The sequence below is a fragment of the Colias eurytheme genome, chromosome 7, assembly GCF_061535395.1.
Source record: "Colias eurytheme isolate Ceu_HAF_F1 chromosome 7, ilColEury1 Martin Lab GWU primary, whole genome shotgun sequence".
NCBI lineage: Eukaryota > Metazoa > Arthropoda > Insecta > Lepidoptera > Pieridae > Colias > Colias eurytheme.
Window position 1 is genome coordinate 968,190 of NC_142986.1, and position 22,859 is coordinate 991,048.

General features: G+C 36.5%; 1 protein-coding gene across 5 annotated transcripts in view; it reads right to left on the reverse strand.

Moving 5' to 3' along the window:
* The window catches only part of LOC149906880 (uncharacterized), a 66,467-nt gene that overhangs the window by 19,261 nt on the left and 24,347 nt on the right, over positions 1-22,859 (reverse strand). For all 5 annotated transcript variants that reach the window (XM_090103934.1, XM_090103935.1, XM_090103932.1 and 2 more), the window contains one exon: positions 2,996-3,108. In XM_090103934.1, coding sequence (XP_089960060.1) covers positions 2,996-3,108 — 113 coding nt within the window. The remainder of the gene's footprint in view (positions 1-2,995; positions 3,109-22,859) is intronic.

Genomic DNA, 22,859 nt, shown 5'->3' on the forward strand with positions numbered 1-22,859 from the left:
TCTAGAAATCTACGACCATTACGTAGAAGCCTACAAAAAGCTTGTGATTGGAGAAACTACATGATTCTGCATATGTTAAGTGAACTTTGGTGAACTGTAGAAATATTATATTCATAAGAATTGTGTGTGAAAAAGAAAGGTTGCTGTGTGTGAAAAAGAAAGGTTGATGCTCAAAGCAATCCTAAATTTTCCAATTATAAAGGATATCCAGATTATAAGATCTGAGCCTAAGAACTTCTTTTTAGGCTCAGAATACCTTCGTATATTATATTGCTGCTTGTAAACTAAGGTTAATAAGGGGAATATTGTAAATTATATTTTGCCTATTTATAGAAATAAAACATGCTCTTGAAAGTTCTTACATCTTTTTCTAAACGAAAGTTTTCATTAATAAGTCATGTAACAAATTTTATCACCTGTGTGTTTCACGAAGATAATACCACTGATATTCCAGTTACAACATACATAAACACAATAAGATACGTCACAATCACACCTTTATTCCTTTCCACAAAACGTTAACGAACTGCACATTTACCTTGCTCCAAATCTTATTCTGATCGAAGACTCAAATATAATAGAAAATGTAAAAAAAATGCCATATAATATAGATAAAGCAAACACTCCACTGCAAGAAATAAAAGCGTTATTAACCACTGCTGCAATAAAACTGAATGTTATAAAGACGTTGCAAAACGCAGGTGCGGATTGTCACCTATCATGGGGAAGCTAATTGCGCTCGCCTGACACAGTCCGTTGCACTGGGATAAGTACTTTTATATTGGATATTAACAGGTTTTTGTTGCTAAAGAGGATAAGAAAGTTAAAAAGGGATACTGTAGAAAAGGTATATACGATTGTGCAGTAAGAACATGTAACAGATAAAATAATTATTCGTTGTCTAGGTATATTTTATGAGGATACAATTAGCGCTTGATCAGTTGTTTTTGATTTGCCCATCTTCTTTTTATTTTAAGGAATGTTAATTATGATTATAAAAGAAAATAACTAATAAGGCATTGATAAACATTCCAATGTTGATTACCTACCTACTAAAGAAATTTTAAACAGATAAAAGTAAGACTTTAACACAGATAGTATTTACAATTCATAACTTAAAGAAACAATATGAAATTCGTTAGCCTCTTACGCTATTAGGAAATAGAATAACGGAAAACATGTGTCCTTCGAACAAGTAAAAAAAAGTATAAAATTTGATGCACAGATTCCTAAAGCCAAAAAACTACGGCGATTAGTAGTTCAAAGTTGCAGTCATTTTCTCTAAGTAAAAAGCGTTAAAATAATCACAATACAAAGATCGAAGACAAATCAAGAACAATTTGAATCACAGAAAGGCAAGGTGTTAAAATATGCAATAAGCCTTTAATAGCAACACCAAGATTCGGTTAGTCATAATCAGAGAATGGGGACTTTTGGCTAACAGTACCGGCGTTGTGACATGATGATTGATGAAAGGCAAATGAACTGAAAGCACAACGTCTGCGGGTTATTGTGCGAATAATATTGGCTGATTTTGTTATGTTGTAACTTGTTGTAAGTACATAGTAAATGTTACAAAATTATATGCTAAAGAAAAGCTCTATAATAATTCGAAGAAATAATAATAACGCTTTTTTAAAGGTTACTACAATCACACCAAAGAATTTTTTCCTAAATCAAAATTGAACAAGAGGAAAGAGTGTAATTCACAAGTATATGTAAAATGGAGATTTGGTTTGATTTTATTTTCGACGTTCAATTAAAATGTAATAAATGTGTAGAAATAGGAAGTCATTAAAATATGCAACGGTTACATTTCTTACATAACGAAATTACACTTTTATTTTTATCGTCAAAACGATTCATACATCCCTAATTACTTAGACACTTTCGTTACTAGCTTAGAATCTTTGGAATTTTTTCTACTCAGACCTTAAAACAGTATAAGCATCTATAAGGTTGGACCATGAATTTTCTTCTACATTAATATGAGACCTTAAAACAAAAGGCTTTAAGGTTAGACGATTTTCTTCTACATACATATATGAGACCATAAAACAAAAGCTGTAAGGTTACTCATTACCAACGCCATTGACCTCAGCCTACCGTGTCGCTACTCGCTACTGTATTAATGACAACACGCACGGACGAGCACACATTGTTCATGAGTTATGATTATTGACCAGGGTTTTCTTATTAGCAGCCAATATAGTAACTAGCCAAGTTGAAGACTACATTGAGTCAGTCTTATAGTAAACTAAAGTTTAGAGGACTTTTATTTTCACCTTCTGTTTTTGTTACCATGATTTAAGAAATAAAGTGATAATTGATCTTAAATAAACACAGCATCTAATTAACGAATAAACAACATGTCTTCAGAATAATTAACGGAAATGTTTATTTCTACGGCTTATTCCCTATAGAAGCAGATTAACACGTTGAAATTAAATCTGACACAATCAAAGCAATTACAAAATAGATTCCCGAGGATATTAATTAGCTTGGTCAGATGTTACGACGTGTGAGACGTACGCCAAAAATTGATCTATTAAGGCTTTTACATGCGCTAATAACCTTGACCATACTTGACGGATCTCAAACCTCTCCCGCTGCACCTTCTTTTTTCCTCGCATTTTGTATTTAAAAAGATACTAATCAGTGAAACAAAATATCCTCGTCAGGGACTGTTGTGTAACTGATAATTCATTAAACATAAAATTTTCAGAGCTCTAATTCAGCAGGTTACGAAGTTTATAGAGTATTTGCGGAAAAATCGATGACCACGGCACATTTTTTTTCTAAAAATCTATTAACTTTGGAAAAAAGTCCTCGCGAGCAATTAAAGATCAAAGACCATCCTATTTTATATATTTTTTTCGGTATTGTGCTTTATGTTGTACCAGACTTTATAGAGGTTGAACATAGTCGAAATTGCCGGGTAACGCCTTAAGTATCTTAATTCTCTATTACTAGAACTGAAAGGTATGTAACTCACGGGAAATTTAGCAGAGTGTGTGTGTATAGCTGGCAGGGAAGGTGCGGGCGCGCCGGGCAGCGCGGCCTCAGGCGCGGGCGGCATTCTGTATGGTGGCACTGATTCTATTGTACCTGTAATGTTAAGATTTATTATTATTTAACACTTAAATACATTTGTACACAGAGGAAAAATTACTTCTTACAGAAATAGAATACAACTCAGGGAAACCCGTAATGTTAAATTGATTTTCTGGTCATTATTCAGGCAATAAGTTTAAAACTACAGGCAAAAAATATATAAGTCTGAAAGGATATTGCTACTAAAATAAAGTAGTTCAAAATTAAAATGATTTTCATTTTATCATAGGCATATCATTAAGAAAGCGAGGAAAAAATCTTATTCTGCTCGTAAACAACCTCAGCAAGTAAACAAAATAAAAACAGAAAATCGGTAACCCGATGAAGTATTGCTTTTAAAAGAACTTCCGTACATCATAATTAAGTTTTTCCTCACATATTATATTAGACATTAGTTCCATCCAATAAAGTGGTTACTACATACTTATATAAAGATGGCTTCCTAGGAAGACGCATGCTTTTGTAATCACCCCTTTTTATGACATATATATAATGGACATTTTAATACGAAAAAAGTAATTAGGCTCGTATATGTCTCGTTTTAAACGGAGTATCAAGAACTGTAGTCCGAGAACTAATTTATATTTTAATAAGATGTTATAATCACTTTTTATAGGCAACTAGCACGTCTGTCGAAAATAGATGTTGTTCGATTCTCAGACCAACCCGATATGCACACATAATTTCATGATAATCGGTCAAGCCGTTTCGGAGGAGTTTAACTTCAAACACCATGACACGAAAATTGTATATAGGTATTAGATAAGCTGTGAACCCGGCTTTGCCTGTGGTAGGTACAATTTCGAAGATTGATCCTAACAACTCGGAAACCTTCATGGCCTCATGCACAACACTGCTATAGTTCATCTTATGATCAAATTCAATCAAATTGATCAAATCAAATTTGAATTTGCCAATACATTAAAAGACAATCGCATCATTAATTCCTATACTTAAAGAATATAACGGAAAATAATATCTCTAACATCTGCTCTCATTTAATGCCATAACGGAAGCCTACTTCCACTGTTACAATTAATTTGATTATTCTAAATGTATGAGAAAGGAACTTACGACATACATACGCAAATCTGCAATTCATAACCATAAATTATTATATACTAGGGGTCCGCCCCGGCTTCGCCCGTGGTACATATTTCGCAACAAAAGGTAGCCTATGTCCTTTCTCGGGTATCAAAATATTATCTCCATACCAAATTTCATGCAAATTGGTTCAGTAGTTTAGGCGTGATGCGTGAACAGACAGACAGACAGAGTTACTTTCGCATTTATAATATTAGTATGGATTATGTTACACATGTTCTTTAATTATTTCCGTTGGTCATCTGTCAATTTCGCAATTATTTTTGCATTTAAAAGTTCATCCTATGTTTTTAAGTAGATCTTGAAAGAGATCTCTATATAAACTATACTTGTGAAATATATAGTGAAAACCCCTTTAATATATCCTTTTCTTGAAAGATGGTACCTACCAATAGATTTAGTCCATTGAATAAAAAGTTCTAGAGTGCGTGAGTTAGTAACGTAAGATATTTTTTCGGAAACATGTCAAGAGTCCCTAGGTAATAAACATACTAAAACCCCGGGACACTAGGAGGAGCCCCGGAGTGGGGGGAGGGGGGAAATGGGTCCATTTTTTCATTTTTCGCTTAAATCTCAAAAACGGTACATGTTAGAGAAAAACTTTCAAGGAAAAGTTGAAAGGCCATAAAATTATCTACAAGTTGTACCTAAATCATTTTTTCCTATATCCTACCGTTTCTGAGTTATACGCAGTAAAAAATGATTTTCGCCCAAACAATTTCCCCATACTACACATCAATCGATCAAAAAATATTTCTTTCTTCCAAAAAACTCAAATGTGCAACTTGTGACCGGTACTGATAGATTGCTCTTAATTAGGCCTAAATGAAGAATGTTACTAGGTATGCCAAATCCCTTGAAATTGTGTCTCAGTAAAGCCTGTATGTATACAAATACACTAGTTTTTGTCGTATTCAAAAATACCAAGTAGTTTTGATTTTATACGCATTCAAAGTTTCGAAAAATATCGAGTCCCGCTAAAGTCACGTGACCGCTTGTGACGTCACGTCACAACGCGCCGCGCGGCCGCGCTCCCGCGCTTAGTATCAAGTCGGTCGCTGTAGTAGGTGTTATATTGCTTGCGCAGTATTTTGATGGGTTTTCGTCCGCAAATTTCGTTAATAGTCCAATAATAGTAATTATTATTCGTTTAATAAAATAACAGTCATGCCAAAGTTTCATCTTTATTTAATAGTTTCTCAAAATATTCTATACGATTGCGTTTTTGCACTGCTGATCTCTGACGTTTATCTTCATTTTCCTGCTGACATTTGAATTTGTGTGGAACTATACCCTGTTTTTGTTTAATTCTTCCCCCGACCAACTTATATTTTAGTATAGTTCTCCATATCATTCTCAACTTAAAACAAGAAAAAATCTTACTAGCCATCTACCTATACTAGCCCATACGAGCAGAGCAGAAGCACAGTCTAGTATACAGGGTTACAGGTTAAGTCGACCTATTCCTGTTAAGAGCGTGTAGTAGGGGTCAAAACAAACTGATTTGATCATATAATACCATATCCAAAAGTTAGCCGTTGAAGAGTTATTGCAATTTTAATTTTTTTCTTGAAAATGCCACTTTATCTTCGCATTTAGCGTTTAATTTTTTATTTTATTTATTTGGTCTGGGTTTTTTTGAGTTTTTATGTAAAGGTTGAGTTAAACAATAATTCTCAGCAATAAAAATCCATATCGCTGCAAACAATTCAAAGATATGGCTTTTAAACTAAAAATGATAACATTAAAATAATTAAGTTAACTCGTTTTAAACAAAGATATTGAAAAAAATCTCTATGAAAATGTGTCTGCAGATGTTTTTAAAAACATGTGCATGTTCTTAGCTATGTAAAAAGGTATGATAACCTCAGGTAGCATTCGTAGATTCCAAGAAATCGGGGATAAACTTGGTATGGGGAAATAATTCTTAGAATAGCTCATTAACATCGGTCTAGTTATTATCTGCCTATGCGAATAATAAAGGGTTGTGCCGCGTGATTATGATGTCTCACTCACACGCTGCAACTATCTCGCTTCCACCTACTGGAGAGAGCGAGCAAGGTGATGGACGAAGCTGTATGGGGCGAAGGATGCCGCTTTGTATTTTTTAGTCTGCTGATGTGATTCGTCCGTAGTAGATGCGATTTCTGTGCTCCTCTGTGTATTGACAACGAGACTTGGCTTTCTTTTTGGACTGATTTTCTTCCGATTCTGTGACCGTGGCTCGAAACTGGACTTTGATTTTTGCTTGCGATTTGAATTTTCAATATGAGTTCGTATACTAACTAAGAATATGCTGACATTTTGATGTGTTACGGGTTTTGTCAAGGTGTATCTGCACATGCTCGTGCGGAATACATGACCCGCTATCCTGACCGTCGTGCACCAGATGTTAGTGTCTTCGAAGGGACCTATCGTCGCCTTAGAGAAACTGGTTCGATTCTAAGACGACGAACAGACGTTGGTCGGCCATCTGTCCGGGATGAGGAAGACGAAGAGGAAAATGAAATTAAGCGATTTTTCCGAATGGATCCCACGACATCAACAAACATTGTTGCCCGAGAACTTGGTCTGTCTCAGTGGAAAGTATGGTTCACAATGAACACTTCAGGATATTACCCATATCACTACACGCCCGTGCACGTGATGGAAGAAGGAGATCCTTTAAGAAGACTAGATTTTTGTAGATTCATGTTGAATGCGGATCTGGAAAACCCCTCGTTTTTCAAAAAAAATTTATGGACAGATGAGTCCAAATTTGATCAAGACGGTATCACAAACTACCATAACGCTCACTATTGGGCTCCGAAAGCACGTGGCAATCCTAACAAGAAGAAACCAAAAAAATCACAAAGACGATTCAGTCTTAATGTGTGGATGGGGATAATTTCAAATAAATTAATTGGACCATACTTCCTTCCGGACAACCTAAATGGTGAAAATTATGAGACCTTTCTGCGCCAACATTTAAGCGACCTACTTGAAGACATACCCCTGACTTTGTTAAGAGACATGTGGTTCCAACATGATGGCTGCCCTGCACATTACAGAAGAAGTGTTAGAGAATGGTTAGACATCATCCAAACAGATGGATCGGAAGAGGTGGGCCCATACCATGGCCGGCTAGAAGTCCAGACCTAACCCCCATGGACTTTTACGTATGGGGGCATATGAAGAGTCTGGTGTACAATGAGTTATGAGCCGAACCCGATTCCATCTGTTGATATTTTACGACAAAAAATTATCGATGCAGCCAATAAAATGAGGAACCAATTAACAACTGGGGTAGTCAAGAGTTCTCTGCGGAAAAGGTTTCGAATATGTGTTCGCAATAGAGGAAGACATGTTGAGCAGGAACTGTAATGCCGGGTCCAGACTGGTGAAACGTAACATGCAATGTAACATGCAATGAAAGAATTCACCGTCCACATTGCTGCAATGTATCATGAAAGGTAACACACTTTGTAACAATTTCTCATAGTTTGGACGTCTTGCGCGCGCGAATTGTGCATTACACGCGCATGCTACGAGCATTACAAGCCGCGCGCGGAGCGATCCGAAATTTGTCGGTTTTTCGACGAACACAAAGGGGCGCGTAGCGTGCGCGGAGCAGCCAATGTGGACGGTCGTTTGAGAACGCAACGAACATGGAGGACGAGACTGCGTGGAATGAGCAAAAGAAAGGGTCTTCGGCGTGTTTTCATGAGTTGATGTATTATTAATAATGAAGTACTGATAATCGTCATAGCAAGAACGTGGTCTTCGGACTCCATGCTTCGTGTGATCTACCGGTTTGACGCGCACGAAAAAAACGTGTATCGAAGGGCCGTGTTCGCGGCAGAATGGCGGAAACAGACGAACGCGGGATGTTCGTAGTGAATGCGCGTTATGAGCGCGCTATGCGTCCACACCAGCAGCGAACATGCAATGAAAGGCAGAATGTTACATTGCATGTTACGTTTCACCAGTCTGGACCCGGCATTAAGTTTTTAAGAAAAATAAATTATGACAAAATTTATTCTGATGTTGTACTTTACTAACACTGTCCCATGTTTATCCCCGATTTCTTGGAATCTACGAATGCTACCTGAGATTATCATACCTTTTTACATAGCTAAGAACATGCAAATGTTTTTAAAAACATCTGCAGACACATTTTCATAGAGATTTTTTTCAATATTTTTGTTTAAAACGAGTTAACTTAATTACTTTAATGTTATTATTTTTAGTTTAAAAGCCATTTCTTTGTATTGTTTGCAGCGATATGGATTTTTATTGCTGAGAATTATTGTTTAACTCAACCTTTACATAAAATCTCAAAAAAACCCAGACCAAATAAGTAAAATAAAAAATTAAACGCTTAATGCGAAGATAAAGTGGCATTTTCAAGAAAAAAATTAAAATTGCAATAACTCTTCAACGGCTAACTTTTGGATATGGTATTATATGATCAAATCAGTTTGTTTTGACCCCTACTATACGCTCTTAACAGGAATAGGTCGACTTAACCTGTAACCCTGTATATTAAAACTTGTATAGAAAACAAAGGATAACGCAAAACAGCTGCAATGTTCTCAAAATACTTTTTATTTTATTTTCTTTATTGGAAAACATACAGAGACAAAGACAGAGATATATAAAACAAAAAAAAATCTTATTAACTAAAAATACATGAAAATGCCTCCTTATAGTGTTTTCACTGTGAACATATAATATTAGACAAGGAAAAAACCACAAAAGACAATCGTTGATTAATATTTTCATGCGTACATAAAGACGGAGGTAAATAGGTCTACGTATTTGCAAAATCTTTACATATTAACATTCTTATATGTTCAATAGCAATTTTTTTACATTCATTTTGTTAGACGAAGAGGAACAAGAAAACATATCAAGATCATTCATATAGGTATTATAAAAACTAGACATTCTGTGAAGAGGCACACGAAGACCCATATTGGTTCTGGCGGTTGGTATATGAAATAAGTCTTTTGAGCGTGTTGATCTGGATGGGATGCGATAATTTATTAAGCTAAGAAGTTCTGAACAGGCTACTTCTCCTACGCAGATTTGTAATATGTTATTATAATATGTAGTACTATGTAAGAACACGGAAAATTCTGACACCAAAGGTTTTACACCTCTGACCATTTTTTGTTTACGTCCTTTGCTACTATAAAAAACAAATTATCCAGCGAATTGGTAGTTGTATTTTTACATTTAGGAACAACACATGATTTTCTGGTATTTGGATTGGACATTTTTAAAAGTATTTAATTATAATTTCGACGGCACGGGCGCGCGATCGCTAGCGGACTGAGTGAGCCAGATTGAGCGTGTTGTGGTGTGACGTCACACCATCACCGGGCGTTTACAACTTGTTTTACTTCTAAATCGGAAACTAATTGACGTATCGAAGTAATTTTTTCACTAGTATTTTTTATTTTTGACAGAGAATATGGAGTGCTAATAATCAAAATTAGTGAACATTCTCCATTGGTAAAATAAACACATTCCTCCATGGAAGCCTTTAGGAGGAATCGATTGTCAAAATATTATATTAAGGTAGTTTGAGTTACTGAACTTGATATTGCACGCCTCATAAGCGAAGCGTTGAGGTGGGTACTACTGTCACTTCGCGCAAAACATCTGATTTTTCAAACTTAAAATGTCTTTATGTATTTTGCATTGCACTTGTAAGATAATACATACACACACATATTAAGAAAAAACACTATTTTTAACGTTCATGATATTTTTGATGTCATTTTTGTTATTTAAACTAGTTAAAAAACAGTTTAAAAAAGTTCTGTCTTGGACGTCCGTGTGTCTGTATGTGCGGATCCTTTTTCTTGTTAACACGATAGCGACCGAAATACTTTACTAATCGAGTCTTTTTTTTTCTCTTACGCTTGAGTATGCTCAGGAATAGAACCCTTTCATTTTTCAGGGTCTGATTCGATGTGGTTTAATTGTTATTAAATAAACAAAAATAATAATTAATAAATATTTATTAAAAAAAAATTATGAGGCGTGCACTTTTGGATTTTCCAAATTTTGCACGCCTCATAAGCGAAGCGTTGAGGTGGGTACTACTGTCACTTCGCGCAAAACATCTGATTTTTCAAACTTAAAATGTCTTTATGTATTTTGCATTGCACTTGTAAGATAATACATACACACACATATTAAGAAAAAACACTATTTTTAACGTTCATGATATTTTTGATGTCATTTTTGTTATTTAAACTAGTTAAAAAACAGTTTAAAAAAGTTCTGTCTTGGACGTCCGTGTGTCTGTATGTGCGGATCCTTTTTCTTGTTAACACGATAGCGACCGAAATACTTTACTAATCGAGTCTTTTTTTTTCTCTTACGCTTGAGTATGCTCAGGAATAGAACCCTTTCATTTTTCAGGGTCTGATTCGATGTGGTTTAATTGTTATTAAATAAACAAAAATAATAATTAATAAATATTTATTAAAAAAAAATTATGAGGCGTGCACTTTTGGATTTTCCAAATTATTTTTATTTTTTTCTTCCAAAAAACTCAAAAGTGCAACTTATGACCGGTACAGATAGATTGCTCATAATTAGGTCTATCATTGATTAAAATACCAGATTCCACCACGGAGGCGTTTACGGGGAATTGAATTTTGATTAGGGTAGTTACTGAACTTGATCTTTTTATTTTTTTCTTCCAAATCATTTTTTCAAATCATTTTTTACTGCGTATAACTCAGAAACGGTAGGATATAGGAAAAAATGATTTAGGTACAACTTGTAGATAATTTTATGGCCTTTCAACTTTTCCTTGAAAGTTTTTCTCTAACATGTACCGTTTTTGAGATTTAAGCGAAAAATGAAAAAATGGACCCATTTCCCCCCTCCCCCCACTCCGGGGCTCCTCCTAGTGTCCCGGGGTTTTAGTATGTTTATTACCTAGGGACTCTTGACATGTTTCCGAAGAAACATCTTACGTTACTAACTCACGCACTCTAGACCCCCCTTGGAGGGATTCATTCAATGGACTAATTTGGGCAACAATTCTGGATTCATAGAGAAATATTTATTTAAACACATAAATAAGGTTAATACTTAATCTAGTTCTTACATCATCAATACAAGCTTGTCCTTACAAATTGCCATAGAGTAGTAATCATAGTGAAGTCCCATGTCCCCTAGTTGGGTAAGGGGCAGATGTATTATATACGAATAATGCATATGCCCCTTACCCCACTAGGGGACACGGGACTTCACTTTTTCACACTTATACATAAAATCAAATAGAAATCTCAACTCGTTGCAGCTTATATAATTATAGTATTATTTATGACCCGCCAATAGAGATATTATTATAATCATCTATCATTCATCTCAAGTCACAATAGAAATACATCTTGATTTTGATCAATTAAGCTCATATTTTAACGTCACCTTTTATAATCACTGTGTGATGTAAGTATTTAGAAAATCGATTATGATCACGTAGGTAATAAATAAGAATTCGCGATTCCATTTTTTATTACCTAATCACACTTATTTCCATTTCTATGTTATTTAGAAGACAGATGACAATAACATCACAGATACAAAAAAAATACGAGACGTTTTGCATTATTTTTTATGAAAGATAAAAAAATAAAAAATGTGTGCGAGTACTAGTGTACGTAAGAAGTGAAACTTCTTTATGACCTTATTTTTCAACAAATAATTTACTATATGCAACTTTACAGAAATACGTCGAATCACGCGTGGTAGGGATAAGAAAAAGATGGCGCGTAACGGAAAAATGTCACGCGTAACGAAAAAATGTTACACTAAATTTTTTTCCAACCCCGATAAAGAAGTTTCACTTCAAAAAGTTATACGAACTTCTTTTAACATTTATTAAAAAAAGTCCTAAATCAAACGGTTCCTTGAGGTTTATTTTGTCTTTTCAGTAAATGAAAAGAATGAATGAATGTTGTACTTAACGTTTATTAACCTTTTCAATAATTTCATGCGTTTGTCATCCATCCATCTCACTTCAATGCAAAATACCATACATCGGAACGAGTTACAGTAGTTACAAATTCTTGTTTTATAAAAATAGACCTTGTATTATGTTCGACATTATCTAAACGACTGATTTACAAGTTAAAAACGTAAGAACATCATGTATTATGTAAATAAGAGAAAGATATCTACGTACATATTGTATTCACGAAAAATCTAAGTGTGATTTTATTTTTTAAATCATTTTAATATATTTTTCGTTATAAAGAGGAATGACTACACTTCTGAGAGAAAGAAGCGTTAAAGAGCTTTTATTAAAGTAATCTTATTGCACGATAATTGAAATAAAGAAGTAATTATTTAGACGAAGATGTATTGGAAAATATTGTTATTACTTATAATGTTTACTTTCTAAAAGCTTCTTAAATTGTTAGAGATATTATGTGTCGCAGACAGGGTTGCCACCCAAGCGATTTATTGCACGACAAATAATTTTATAATGTAGTAGGATTAAACATCACATGAAGTGAAATTTCTTTACGCGCGTAGAGAGTAAAATTTCAAGGTCGCGTCATTGAAATACCGTCACGTCATGAAGTATGGCGACGATTTTGGTATTTTTGAATCTTGCCAAAGAAGTTTTACTTCTGACGTGTACTCGGCACACACGCTGTTTTTTATTTGTTAAATTTAATTTTTATTTATTTTATAAAAAAAAAGAATTAAAAATATGAATCTCCTTACATTATTTAAAACCTTTGTAGCATTTTTAACCGACTTCAAAAAAAGGAGGAGGTTCTCAATTTGACGGAGTATTTTTTTATGTATTCACAATTTCTATTCAGTTTTTAGCACAGGTGGCAACCCTATTCTCAGTCTAGAATGATGATGAAGATTTATATTGTAAAGAATAAAGATATAAAGCTTTCACAGCTCATTAAAGTGTTGTTTCCTATGACAGCAGACAGTTCTGTTTTTATCAGTTTTAGACTAGACTCGTAAAATAAAACATTTAACGATGCTCTATTTTAGAGCATTATGAATATTTATATTTTGTATGGAATTTTAAGGAGTTGATGTCTTCATTAGACAATTTGCGAAGACGCTTTAGTGATCAGTTTCTTGTAGAAATAGGTATTAGACTTCTAGATTCTTATCGCTTTGTCTTATGAATTTGGACGAGAATTTATTTTATATGAACTTGTTTTTTTTTCGTTTTGTATACCTATATGTATTGGTTTTTGGTACCTTACATTTTGCGAAATTTATTCCATAATGCAGAAACTCTGTTATTAGTTATAACTTATTACAATGTAATATATAATTTTAGCACATTTACAATACGTATAACATACACATTAATTACAAATTAAAAAAGATTTTTTTATTATTATTATTAATAAAAGAGGAAACGACCAATAGACAACACTTTTCTATACATATCTACGTAAGTTTCTGGTAATTTTTTTTGTAATTTTCTCAACAAAATGTGTGTCTAAATATAGACTTACTTCTTAACGAATAAAACAGCTGATGACTACGGTGACACAGCACTTATTTTCAACAAAAAATGTACAGTAAGAAATGCCGAATAATACTTAGTCATTATACTAGATTGCAATTATTACGGTCATTAGCTTTTTTCTTAGTATTTTCTTCTTGGTATTTTGGGTCAAGGATATTTAAAGAAATTGAACAAGAAAAGGCCAAGTCACATCAAAATTGGAACACCCGTTTCGGAGATTGAGATAAGATAGACAGAGGTACAAACATGTTTTTTTTTTCAGTCGTGTGAAATAAAGAGACGTTATTCGAAATAACTAATAAATACTTTTTTTAATTAGTTTGGATAAAAAATTATGAAGTACCTATGTTGATGTTTTTTTCTCTGATAGCTTAGCGAAAAGTTTCACAGAAGCTTTTTCATAAAATTCTAAGTTTTAGAGCGTATACGCACTATGCGGGTAGCCGCATTGCGGGTAGCCGTCCGGCTGACCGCAAGCACAATTATGTACGGAATATTCATTTCTATGCGCACTGTACGGTCTGCGGTAGCCGCATCGCAGTGCGCATAGAAATGAATACGTACATAATTGTGCTTGCGGTCAGCCGGACGGCTACCCGCAATGCGGCTAGCCGCATAGTGCGTATACGCTCTTAGAGCACATTTGTATGGATATTCAAAATTTCCACCCGATCCAAGTCAAGGCGAACCACTAGTATTATTATAATAGGCTCAATATAATCGAAACAAAACAAAGAAGTCCTTAAGCCATGGAACTTCCGTTACATAACTTTATACGAATGTTAACCTTAACGGTATACACATAGGTTATGTTTTTGCGAAATCACAATAAAGAAAGGGCTCCATTGTTAAATGAAATGAGACTCTAACGTAAGCAGGTTAAAGTTAATTTCCCATGAAGGAGTGACAGCAGATGTTTATACCATTTTTTTGTTCGAATACTACCTGTAACCGACATCTGTCTGTTTACTTCATTTTTCAAATAGTTCGTCTGTATATTTACTTGGTAGAAACTTTTAACGGATTTAAAATAGGCTTTTTAGCAATAGTCTCAGTCAAAACATCTTCAATTTCGTTGTTCTAAATATTGGTAATTTCACTTCTTATATTATGTGTGGTGGAAATCAGAAAAAGAAAGATACACTTGATTCAAATATGATTCTGGTCTTTTTCTTGCCAAAGCTACGCCGCTACTCAACAGATAAAGTTTTATTACTGACATAAAAACTCTTAAAAAAAAGATCATTCACATTTTATTGTGATGATGAAATAAATAAAAAAAGAGCGTGTGTGCCGAGCACACGTGTCAGAAGTGAAACTTCTTTGAAAAAATTCAAAGATCCTCGCATTATTCAATGACGTGACGGTATTGACATGACCTTGAAATTTTAATCTCAACGCGCATTAGCTAACACCACAAATTTTACGTCCTTTGCGTGATTGGTAAACTAACCCATCAGGTGAGGTCTTTACTCCATTGCCTCCTCTTTAAAAATTTTAATCTATACTTCACTACATAGTATAAAACAAAGTCGCTTTCCCTGTCCTTATGTCCCTTTGTACGCTTAAATCTTTGAAACTACGCAACGGATTTTGATGCGGTTTTTTTTAATAGATAGAGTGATTCAAGAGGAAGGTTTATACCTATCACGTATAATAACATCCATTAAATAGTGGAGAAGTACTGTTATTTTTGAGGTTTCTAATGTGATGTCGTAAAAAATTACATTTTTTCCGCTTACATTGCAAACGCAGGCTGAACCCTACGAGTTTTATCAAAATAATGTACTAAGTATTATACACATTGAAAAGGTCCACAGAAAATTCCGCGATGGTATGTCTATCTCTTATGGATAACCCACAATAACTTTTTTTTGTCATTTACCTTTTATGACAATTAATGGCTAATTTTCGAAGCGATTTAACCAATACAGCATTAATCCTTAACCAATTAAATACCTTGAAAACATTGTTCATTTAATATAGATCTATATGGCCTTTTACACCGTATGATTTAAGTGAATATTTTCGAAGATATTACAGATTTAAAAATTGCGGGACGTAGCGTTTGCGGTGGGTACCGACCGGCCGCCCGGTTATCTATTTTATACCCGTGAAGCCGGAGCGGGCCGCTATGTTTTTATATACAACGTTCACAGTTTTTCTGTAGTGTATTTAGTATCAGCATTGCACCCGTGCGAAGCCGGGGCGGGTCGCTAGTACTTAATATTATAAAGCTGAAGAGTTTGTTTGTTTGTTTGTTTGAACGCGCTAATCTCGGGAACTACTGGTCCGATTTGAAAAATTCTTTCGGTGTTAGATAGTCCATTTATCGAGGAAGGTTATAGGCTATATATCATCACGCTACGACCAACAGGGGTGGAGCCACGGGGGTGAAACCGCGCGGAGCAACTAGTATATTATATGTACGTACATACACAGACTAATAATAATATACTAGGTACATATTACCTCTATTCTAGCTCAACACTTTACGAGCGCTAGGAGCGTCAGTGCTCTCAAATCGTATCGAATATCCGACATACTATACCATACCGTGCACCTGTCCTCTTACATTTACTGTAGAATGTATAGTGTTTACTTATAGCTCATATCGGAGAAAGTTCAGAATAATATAGACTGCAGACAAAGATTTGAGGATTAGGTTTAACTTTTTAACGGCAGTTAATAAAATATTTTAAGAAAGTTTGTGGAATACGCAAATACGTAAAAACTATTCCAATGATTTAAACAAGAAAGTAGGAGTATATCTTTACTCATATTATGTATTATGTTCTTATTTTTTTCTTATTAGTTTCTGTACACATTTTTTTATTAAAAAACGATGAATTGTAAGTAAATTGTACTTACTTGTCTATGTAAAAAATATTTTTTTTAAATTTGTCAAATTAGAGCTTCAAGCTTGCATTTTTGAGACATTAAGCATGCCCTGATAAACATTACTTTATTAGCATTTAGATAAATAAGTTAAATTGAAGTAAGTATTTACTGCATTAGCATACAAACACCGTACATCTACCGTAGCAGGTACCGCAATATTTTTGTGGCACACCGAGATAAACACACAAGACTAACAAAACATACAAATAATGAATGTTTTCAATGATCATTTGGTACGTTATTTCGTCAATGTATTTGTGAAATGTCAGCTTCGTCTAGAAGATATATAAAAAGTTAACGATTGACTTGGCCAAAGAATAGTTAATAGTACAGACTTGGCTTGAAAAAATTGTGCATTCTTTAGATTATGATTGAATCCGTATGGGGATAAAATCATAACACAAACGTCTAAGTTAACAGCTAACTATTTATAAATATCTACCAATAAACATGTGATAAAGAACAAAACAACTAATAAAAATATTGGAAACTAGCTTTCCGCCCGCGACTTTGCCCGCGCAGTCAAATAAAAACCCGCATAGGTGATAGGTCCCGTTCCCGTGGGATTTCGGGGATAAAACCTATCCTAGGTCCCGGGATAAAAAGTAGCCTATGTCCTTTCTCGGGTATCAAAGTATCTCTATACCAAATTTCATGTAAATTGGTTCAGTAGTTAAGGCGTGATTGAGTAACAGACAGACAGACAGAGTTACTTTCGCATTTATAATATTAGTATGGATTTTACAAATTTTCACCCAGAACGCTTTCGTTTAAAATTTAAATTTACGACTACCTACCTACTCAGCTTTAAAATTATATTATTAACAAATTATTGAAATCATTTTATAGAGCCATAAATGTGTATTATATGTATATCATAAATAAACAATTGTGCTTTTAAACTGGCTCAACATTTCACTAAGCGGCTTAGTATTTATGTATTTTTTTTATTAATAAAGCGATTTAAACCAATGTTAAGCTTTTATACAAGAACGTTTTTAAATTTTACACAAATTAAAAAGTTCTGAGTTTTCAATCTTAAATTATTTTTTGTTAGAGACAAACTAATATTTCAAATAAGAGATGTACAATTGGATTCGGATTCATTTTTAAAAGGGACCGGGTTTGAAAGTACCTACCTAATATAATTTAATATTTATAAAATTGTAATTTAAAACGGAAATCTTATCTCTTCACAACTTCACATATACTATGCTATATTATCTACAATTGGGAATAATATGTTTAACACTTAAGAAAACTTGAACATAAATCTTTTGGCGTGTGCCCGCATAGTTTGTAAATAACCTAAAACCAGCTTCTGAATCGAATTTGTTAAAAGCAAAGTGACAAATATTCGTATTTTTTTTTTTTTTTTTTTTTTTTTATGTTAGAGCAAGCAAAGGAGCAGATGGGCCACCTGATGTTAAGTGGTCACCACCGCCCATAAACACTTGTAACACTAGGAGTGTTACAGGTGCTTTGCCGGCCTTTCATGGACAAATAAGCTCTTTTCTTGAAGGCCCCAATGTCGTAGTTGTTCGGGAACACCGCAGGTGGCAAATCGTTCCACAGTTTCACCGTACGCGGAAGGAAGTTGCGGGTGAAGCGGACAGTGGTGGAGCGCCAACCATCCAGATGGTGCGGATGGAACTGGTTTTTACGGCGTGTGGTCCGGTGGTGGAACTGTGCGGCTGGTAGTAGGTGGAACAATTCCTCAGAGCACTCCCCATAGTAGATTCTGTACAGTATACAGAGAGACGCAACGTCTCTTCGCACTGACAGAGGATCGAGCCTATCGGAAAGCCTACGGTCATCGACAATTCGAGCTGCTCGACGTTGGATGCGGTCAAGAGGAAGGAGTTGATACTGTGGGGCTCCGGCCCAGAGATGAGAACAGTACTCCATATGCGGTCGCACCTGAGCCTTGTAAAGCTGAAGTCGGTGGGCCGGCTTGAAGTACTGTCTCGATCTACTGAGCACACCAAGTTTTTTCGAGGCTAATTTAGCCTTCGCTTCCAAATGACTGCGGAATTGAACGTCACTCGAGATTTCGACTCCGAGGATTCCGATTTTCGGCGATATACTAAGGGGAGTACTCTTAAACCGAGGTTCTACGACAAATGGGGTCTTTTTAGCGGTGAACGCGCAAACCTGTGTCTTTAGGGGATTGAACTCGACAAGATTAAGTTCGCCCCAATCCGAGACTTCTTGGAGAGAAGACTCGACTTCAGACACAAGTTTGTTTCGACTCTCATTGAGGCTTTCCTTTGAGGTGTTTGCACGGCCGGGATAAAGAGCATCCCCCGTACTGTCGTCTGCATAGCAATGAATGTTACTGATTTGTAACAAATCATTGATATGCAGAAGAAACAGTGTAGGAGATAGCACGCAGCCTTGTGGGACACCAGCATTCACATGAAGAGGCTTAGAGCAAGAACCGTCGATAACGACCTTAATGCTCCTCTCTTCCAGGAAGCTGGCAACCCAATCGCATAACCTCGCAGGAAGTCCGAAAGATGGTAATTTCGCTAGAAGTGCCTTGTGCCAGACCCGATCGAAGGCTTTCGCTACATCCAAACTTACAGCCAATGCCTCCCCTTTACTCTCAACCGCCTCCGCCCATCTGTGAGTGAGGTACACCAAAAGATCACCAGTCGAGCGACCACTACGGAAACCGTATTGCCGGTCGCTTAACAGCTGGTTCTCCTCCAGGTACCTCATGAGCTGGCAGTTAATAATGGATTCCATTATTTTGGAGAGTAAAGAAGTGATGGCGATCGGTCTGTAGTTAGACGGATTTGAGCGATCGCCTTTTTTAGGGATTGGGTGGACAAGAGCAGTCTTCCACGAATTCGGAACAATGCCTTTGGCGTAAGAAAGCCGAAAAAGACGCGTTACAACCGGTGCCAACTCAGGAGCACATGTCCTGAGCACAATAGGGGAGACTCCATCCGGCCCTGTCGACTTATGGATGTCAAGGGAAAAGAGAGCATTTCGAACGGCACGTTGTGTGAAACGTATATCTGCCATTGAATGGTTGCACCGCGGGATGGTCGGCGGTGTCTTTCCCCTGTCATCAAGAGTCGAGTTCCTAGCAAAGAGAGCGCCCAAGAGTTCGGCTTTCTCTTTAGCGGAATGGGCCAGAGAGTCTTCGTCCTTGTGCAAAGGTGGAAAGGATGAACGACAGAAGTTACCTTGGATGGCCTTGGCGAGGGACCAAAACGCCCGTGTTCCCGAAGGAAGTCGCGTCAGTCTATCGCCAAGTGCACCAATGTAACTAGATTTAGCCCTAGCGATTTCTCTCTTGTAGGATCTGGAGGCAGAGTTGTACTTCTTCCTGATGAGACCAACGCTTGGATCGCGACACGCCGTTGCTGCAACCCAGGCTTGAAAAAGTTCCTGTTTCTGGCGAGACGCCATGTTACAGGAACGTCCAAACCAAGGCTTGGATCTGCCACCGACGGGCACAACAGAGTATGGCACAAAAAGTTCCATACCCTGCAGCACCACGTCAGTGACAGACTCAGCACAAGCGTTGGGATCTTCCGAGGAGAGGCAAACAGGCCCCCATGGGTAGGAAGCGAAAAAACCACGCATTCCGTCCCAGTCTGCCGACCTGTAGTGCCACACACGGCGTCGAGCTGCAGGTGTCTGCTGTTTCGAACCCATAAGTGGCACCATACTCCGTATCAGGCAATGGTCTGATGACCCCAGAGGGGCCACGACGGAGACCTGATAGTTTTCGGGGTGTGTGGTCAGCAGAAGATCCAGAAGAGAGGGAGTATGGCCCTCCACATCCGGTATTCGCGTAGGCGATGAAACCAGCTGTGTTAGGCCATAGGCTAGAGCAAAATCGTGCACAGTTCGTCCCGCGTGGTCAGTTGTACGCGACCCGAGCCATTCAACGTGGTGGGCATTGAAATCGCCTAAAACCACAAGCTCTGCAGAAGGGAACTGTACAAGCAAAGTGTCGATCATCTCTTGGATGTGCTCAAATAAACGGTCGGTACCAGTATTCCCGCTGTGGGATCTGTACAGGCAAGCATAGACGCGAGGGTGGTCGCCGCAGTCAATATGCAGCCAGATAATGGACAGATCCTCACCTTCAAGGGTGCCAAGACGTCGACAACAGATATCCTCCCTAACGTATGCGCATACCCCGGCACGCGGTGCAAAAGTATGCTCCAGCTTAAAACCAGGGTATGTGAGATAAGATACGTCGGCCGGAGTTGATATCTGAGTCTCAGTCAGGAAGAGCAAGGCCGGCTTAGCCGTCTCAAGATGGTAGTGGACGGCGTTTAAATTAGTGTGCAGCCCCCGGATGTTACAAAAGTCCACCGTGAGAGTGGAGGGGGGTGATTTTCTTCGCTTGCTCTGCGAACCCCTTGGCACATGACCGAGCGGAATTATGCCCGCCCCAGAATACGACGGGCTGCCGCAGCGCAGGCGCTGCGGGAGGGATTCTCCGGCACCGCAGGTGCCGGTACCCTCCTGGGGTATTCTGCCTGATAATACCGCGTTCATATTTGGGGGTAGTTTTTGGGCCACCGGACCCCTCACTCACCGTACGAAACACGGTAGCATACTGTTAATATGCCACCATTTCACGCCGGTTTTCTGTGAGGGTGTGGTAACTTCCCCGGTGCGAGCTTGACCCATTTCGTGCCGAAGCAATGCTCGACTCCCACTCTAAAACTCGCACTCGTATGTTTTTTAATAGGCCAATTTGCATAATCTTTGCATAGAAAGATGACATTGAATAATGAATGTTTTCGCGAAAAATCACTCTTCGAACGTGAAAGTTATAAAAATCTTGATTTATCGTACTGGCTTGAATGGTTTTGCTTTATTGCAATGACAAAATGTTGTCTTTGAGATTATAAATGCCCATTTACAATGGGTAATTTTAATTGCATTTTGCTGAAAAAAATTAGGCCCTAAAGATAGCAGCGGTTCATAAACCAAATTTATTATAGAGCCCGAAATTTGGCCTACGGGAAACATAGAATACTAGCTGCTCCGCGTGGTTTCACCCCCGTGGCTTCACTCCTGTTGGTCGTAGCGTGATGATGGGCCTTTAGCCTTCCTCGATAAATAAGCTATCTAACACCGAAAGAATTTTTCGAATCGGACCAGTAGTTCCCGAGATTAGCGCGTTCAAACAAACAAACTCTTCGGCTTTATAATATTAGTATAGATTACAATATGATGGCTGAATGTTCCTTAGCTTTCATGTGTGTGTAAAAATATAAAGGTGTAGGGTGGAGTTGGTATGTAAGTGCTAATATATTTTCGGAGAGAAAAAGATGTAATTTACGAAAGGTATAGCTATGTAAATATGTTATTCTTCGATGTCTAATATAACTAGCTTACCGCCCGCGTTGTCTAAAACCCAATAAACTATATACTAAAACCTTCCTCTTGAATCAATCTATCTATTAAAAAACCGCATCCAAATCCGTTGCGTAGTTTTAAAGATTTAAGCATACAAAGGAACATAGGGACAGAGAAAGCGACTTTGTTTTATACTATGTAGTGATGATAATGTACCATACCAATAGAGACAATTCTCCGAATATCATAGAGCAATTTAATATCAGTAGATATGAATATCTTGTTAATATTAAACAAGATTGTATCTCCGTTTGTTTATTATCAAGTGTCACACAAGAGCGGTTCGAAGAAATTCACAATTTAATGCAAAAGTAAATCCATATACAAATGTGTTTACACTATTTATATTATTGAATACATTCCTATGCAATTCTTTCTTGGAATTTTCTGAGTTGAATATAAACATGATTATTTACATATTATTATTTGTGTTTTCAATTTTCTTGATAAACACGCCTTTGGTTTATTTTAAACGTATGCATATTATAATCTAACTATTATATCACTACTTAACTAGTATAAAACAAAGTCCCTTTTTGTCGTCTATGTGATGTGTATGCTTTGATCTTTAAAATTACGCAATTACCTACTCTTGATTTGAAGAGGAAGGTTAGCATTAACATAATATAGGTAGGTAACTTATGTACATTAATTAGGTTTTAGTCAAATAGGGCGAAGTCGCGGTCGAAAAGCTAGTTTTTAATATTTTGAAAGCACTAAAAGTTTATAACTAAAGGGTAGTTAAACATCTATATATATCTATATACATATATAAAACTCAAAGGTGACTGATATAGTGATCTATCAACGTACAGCCCAA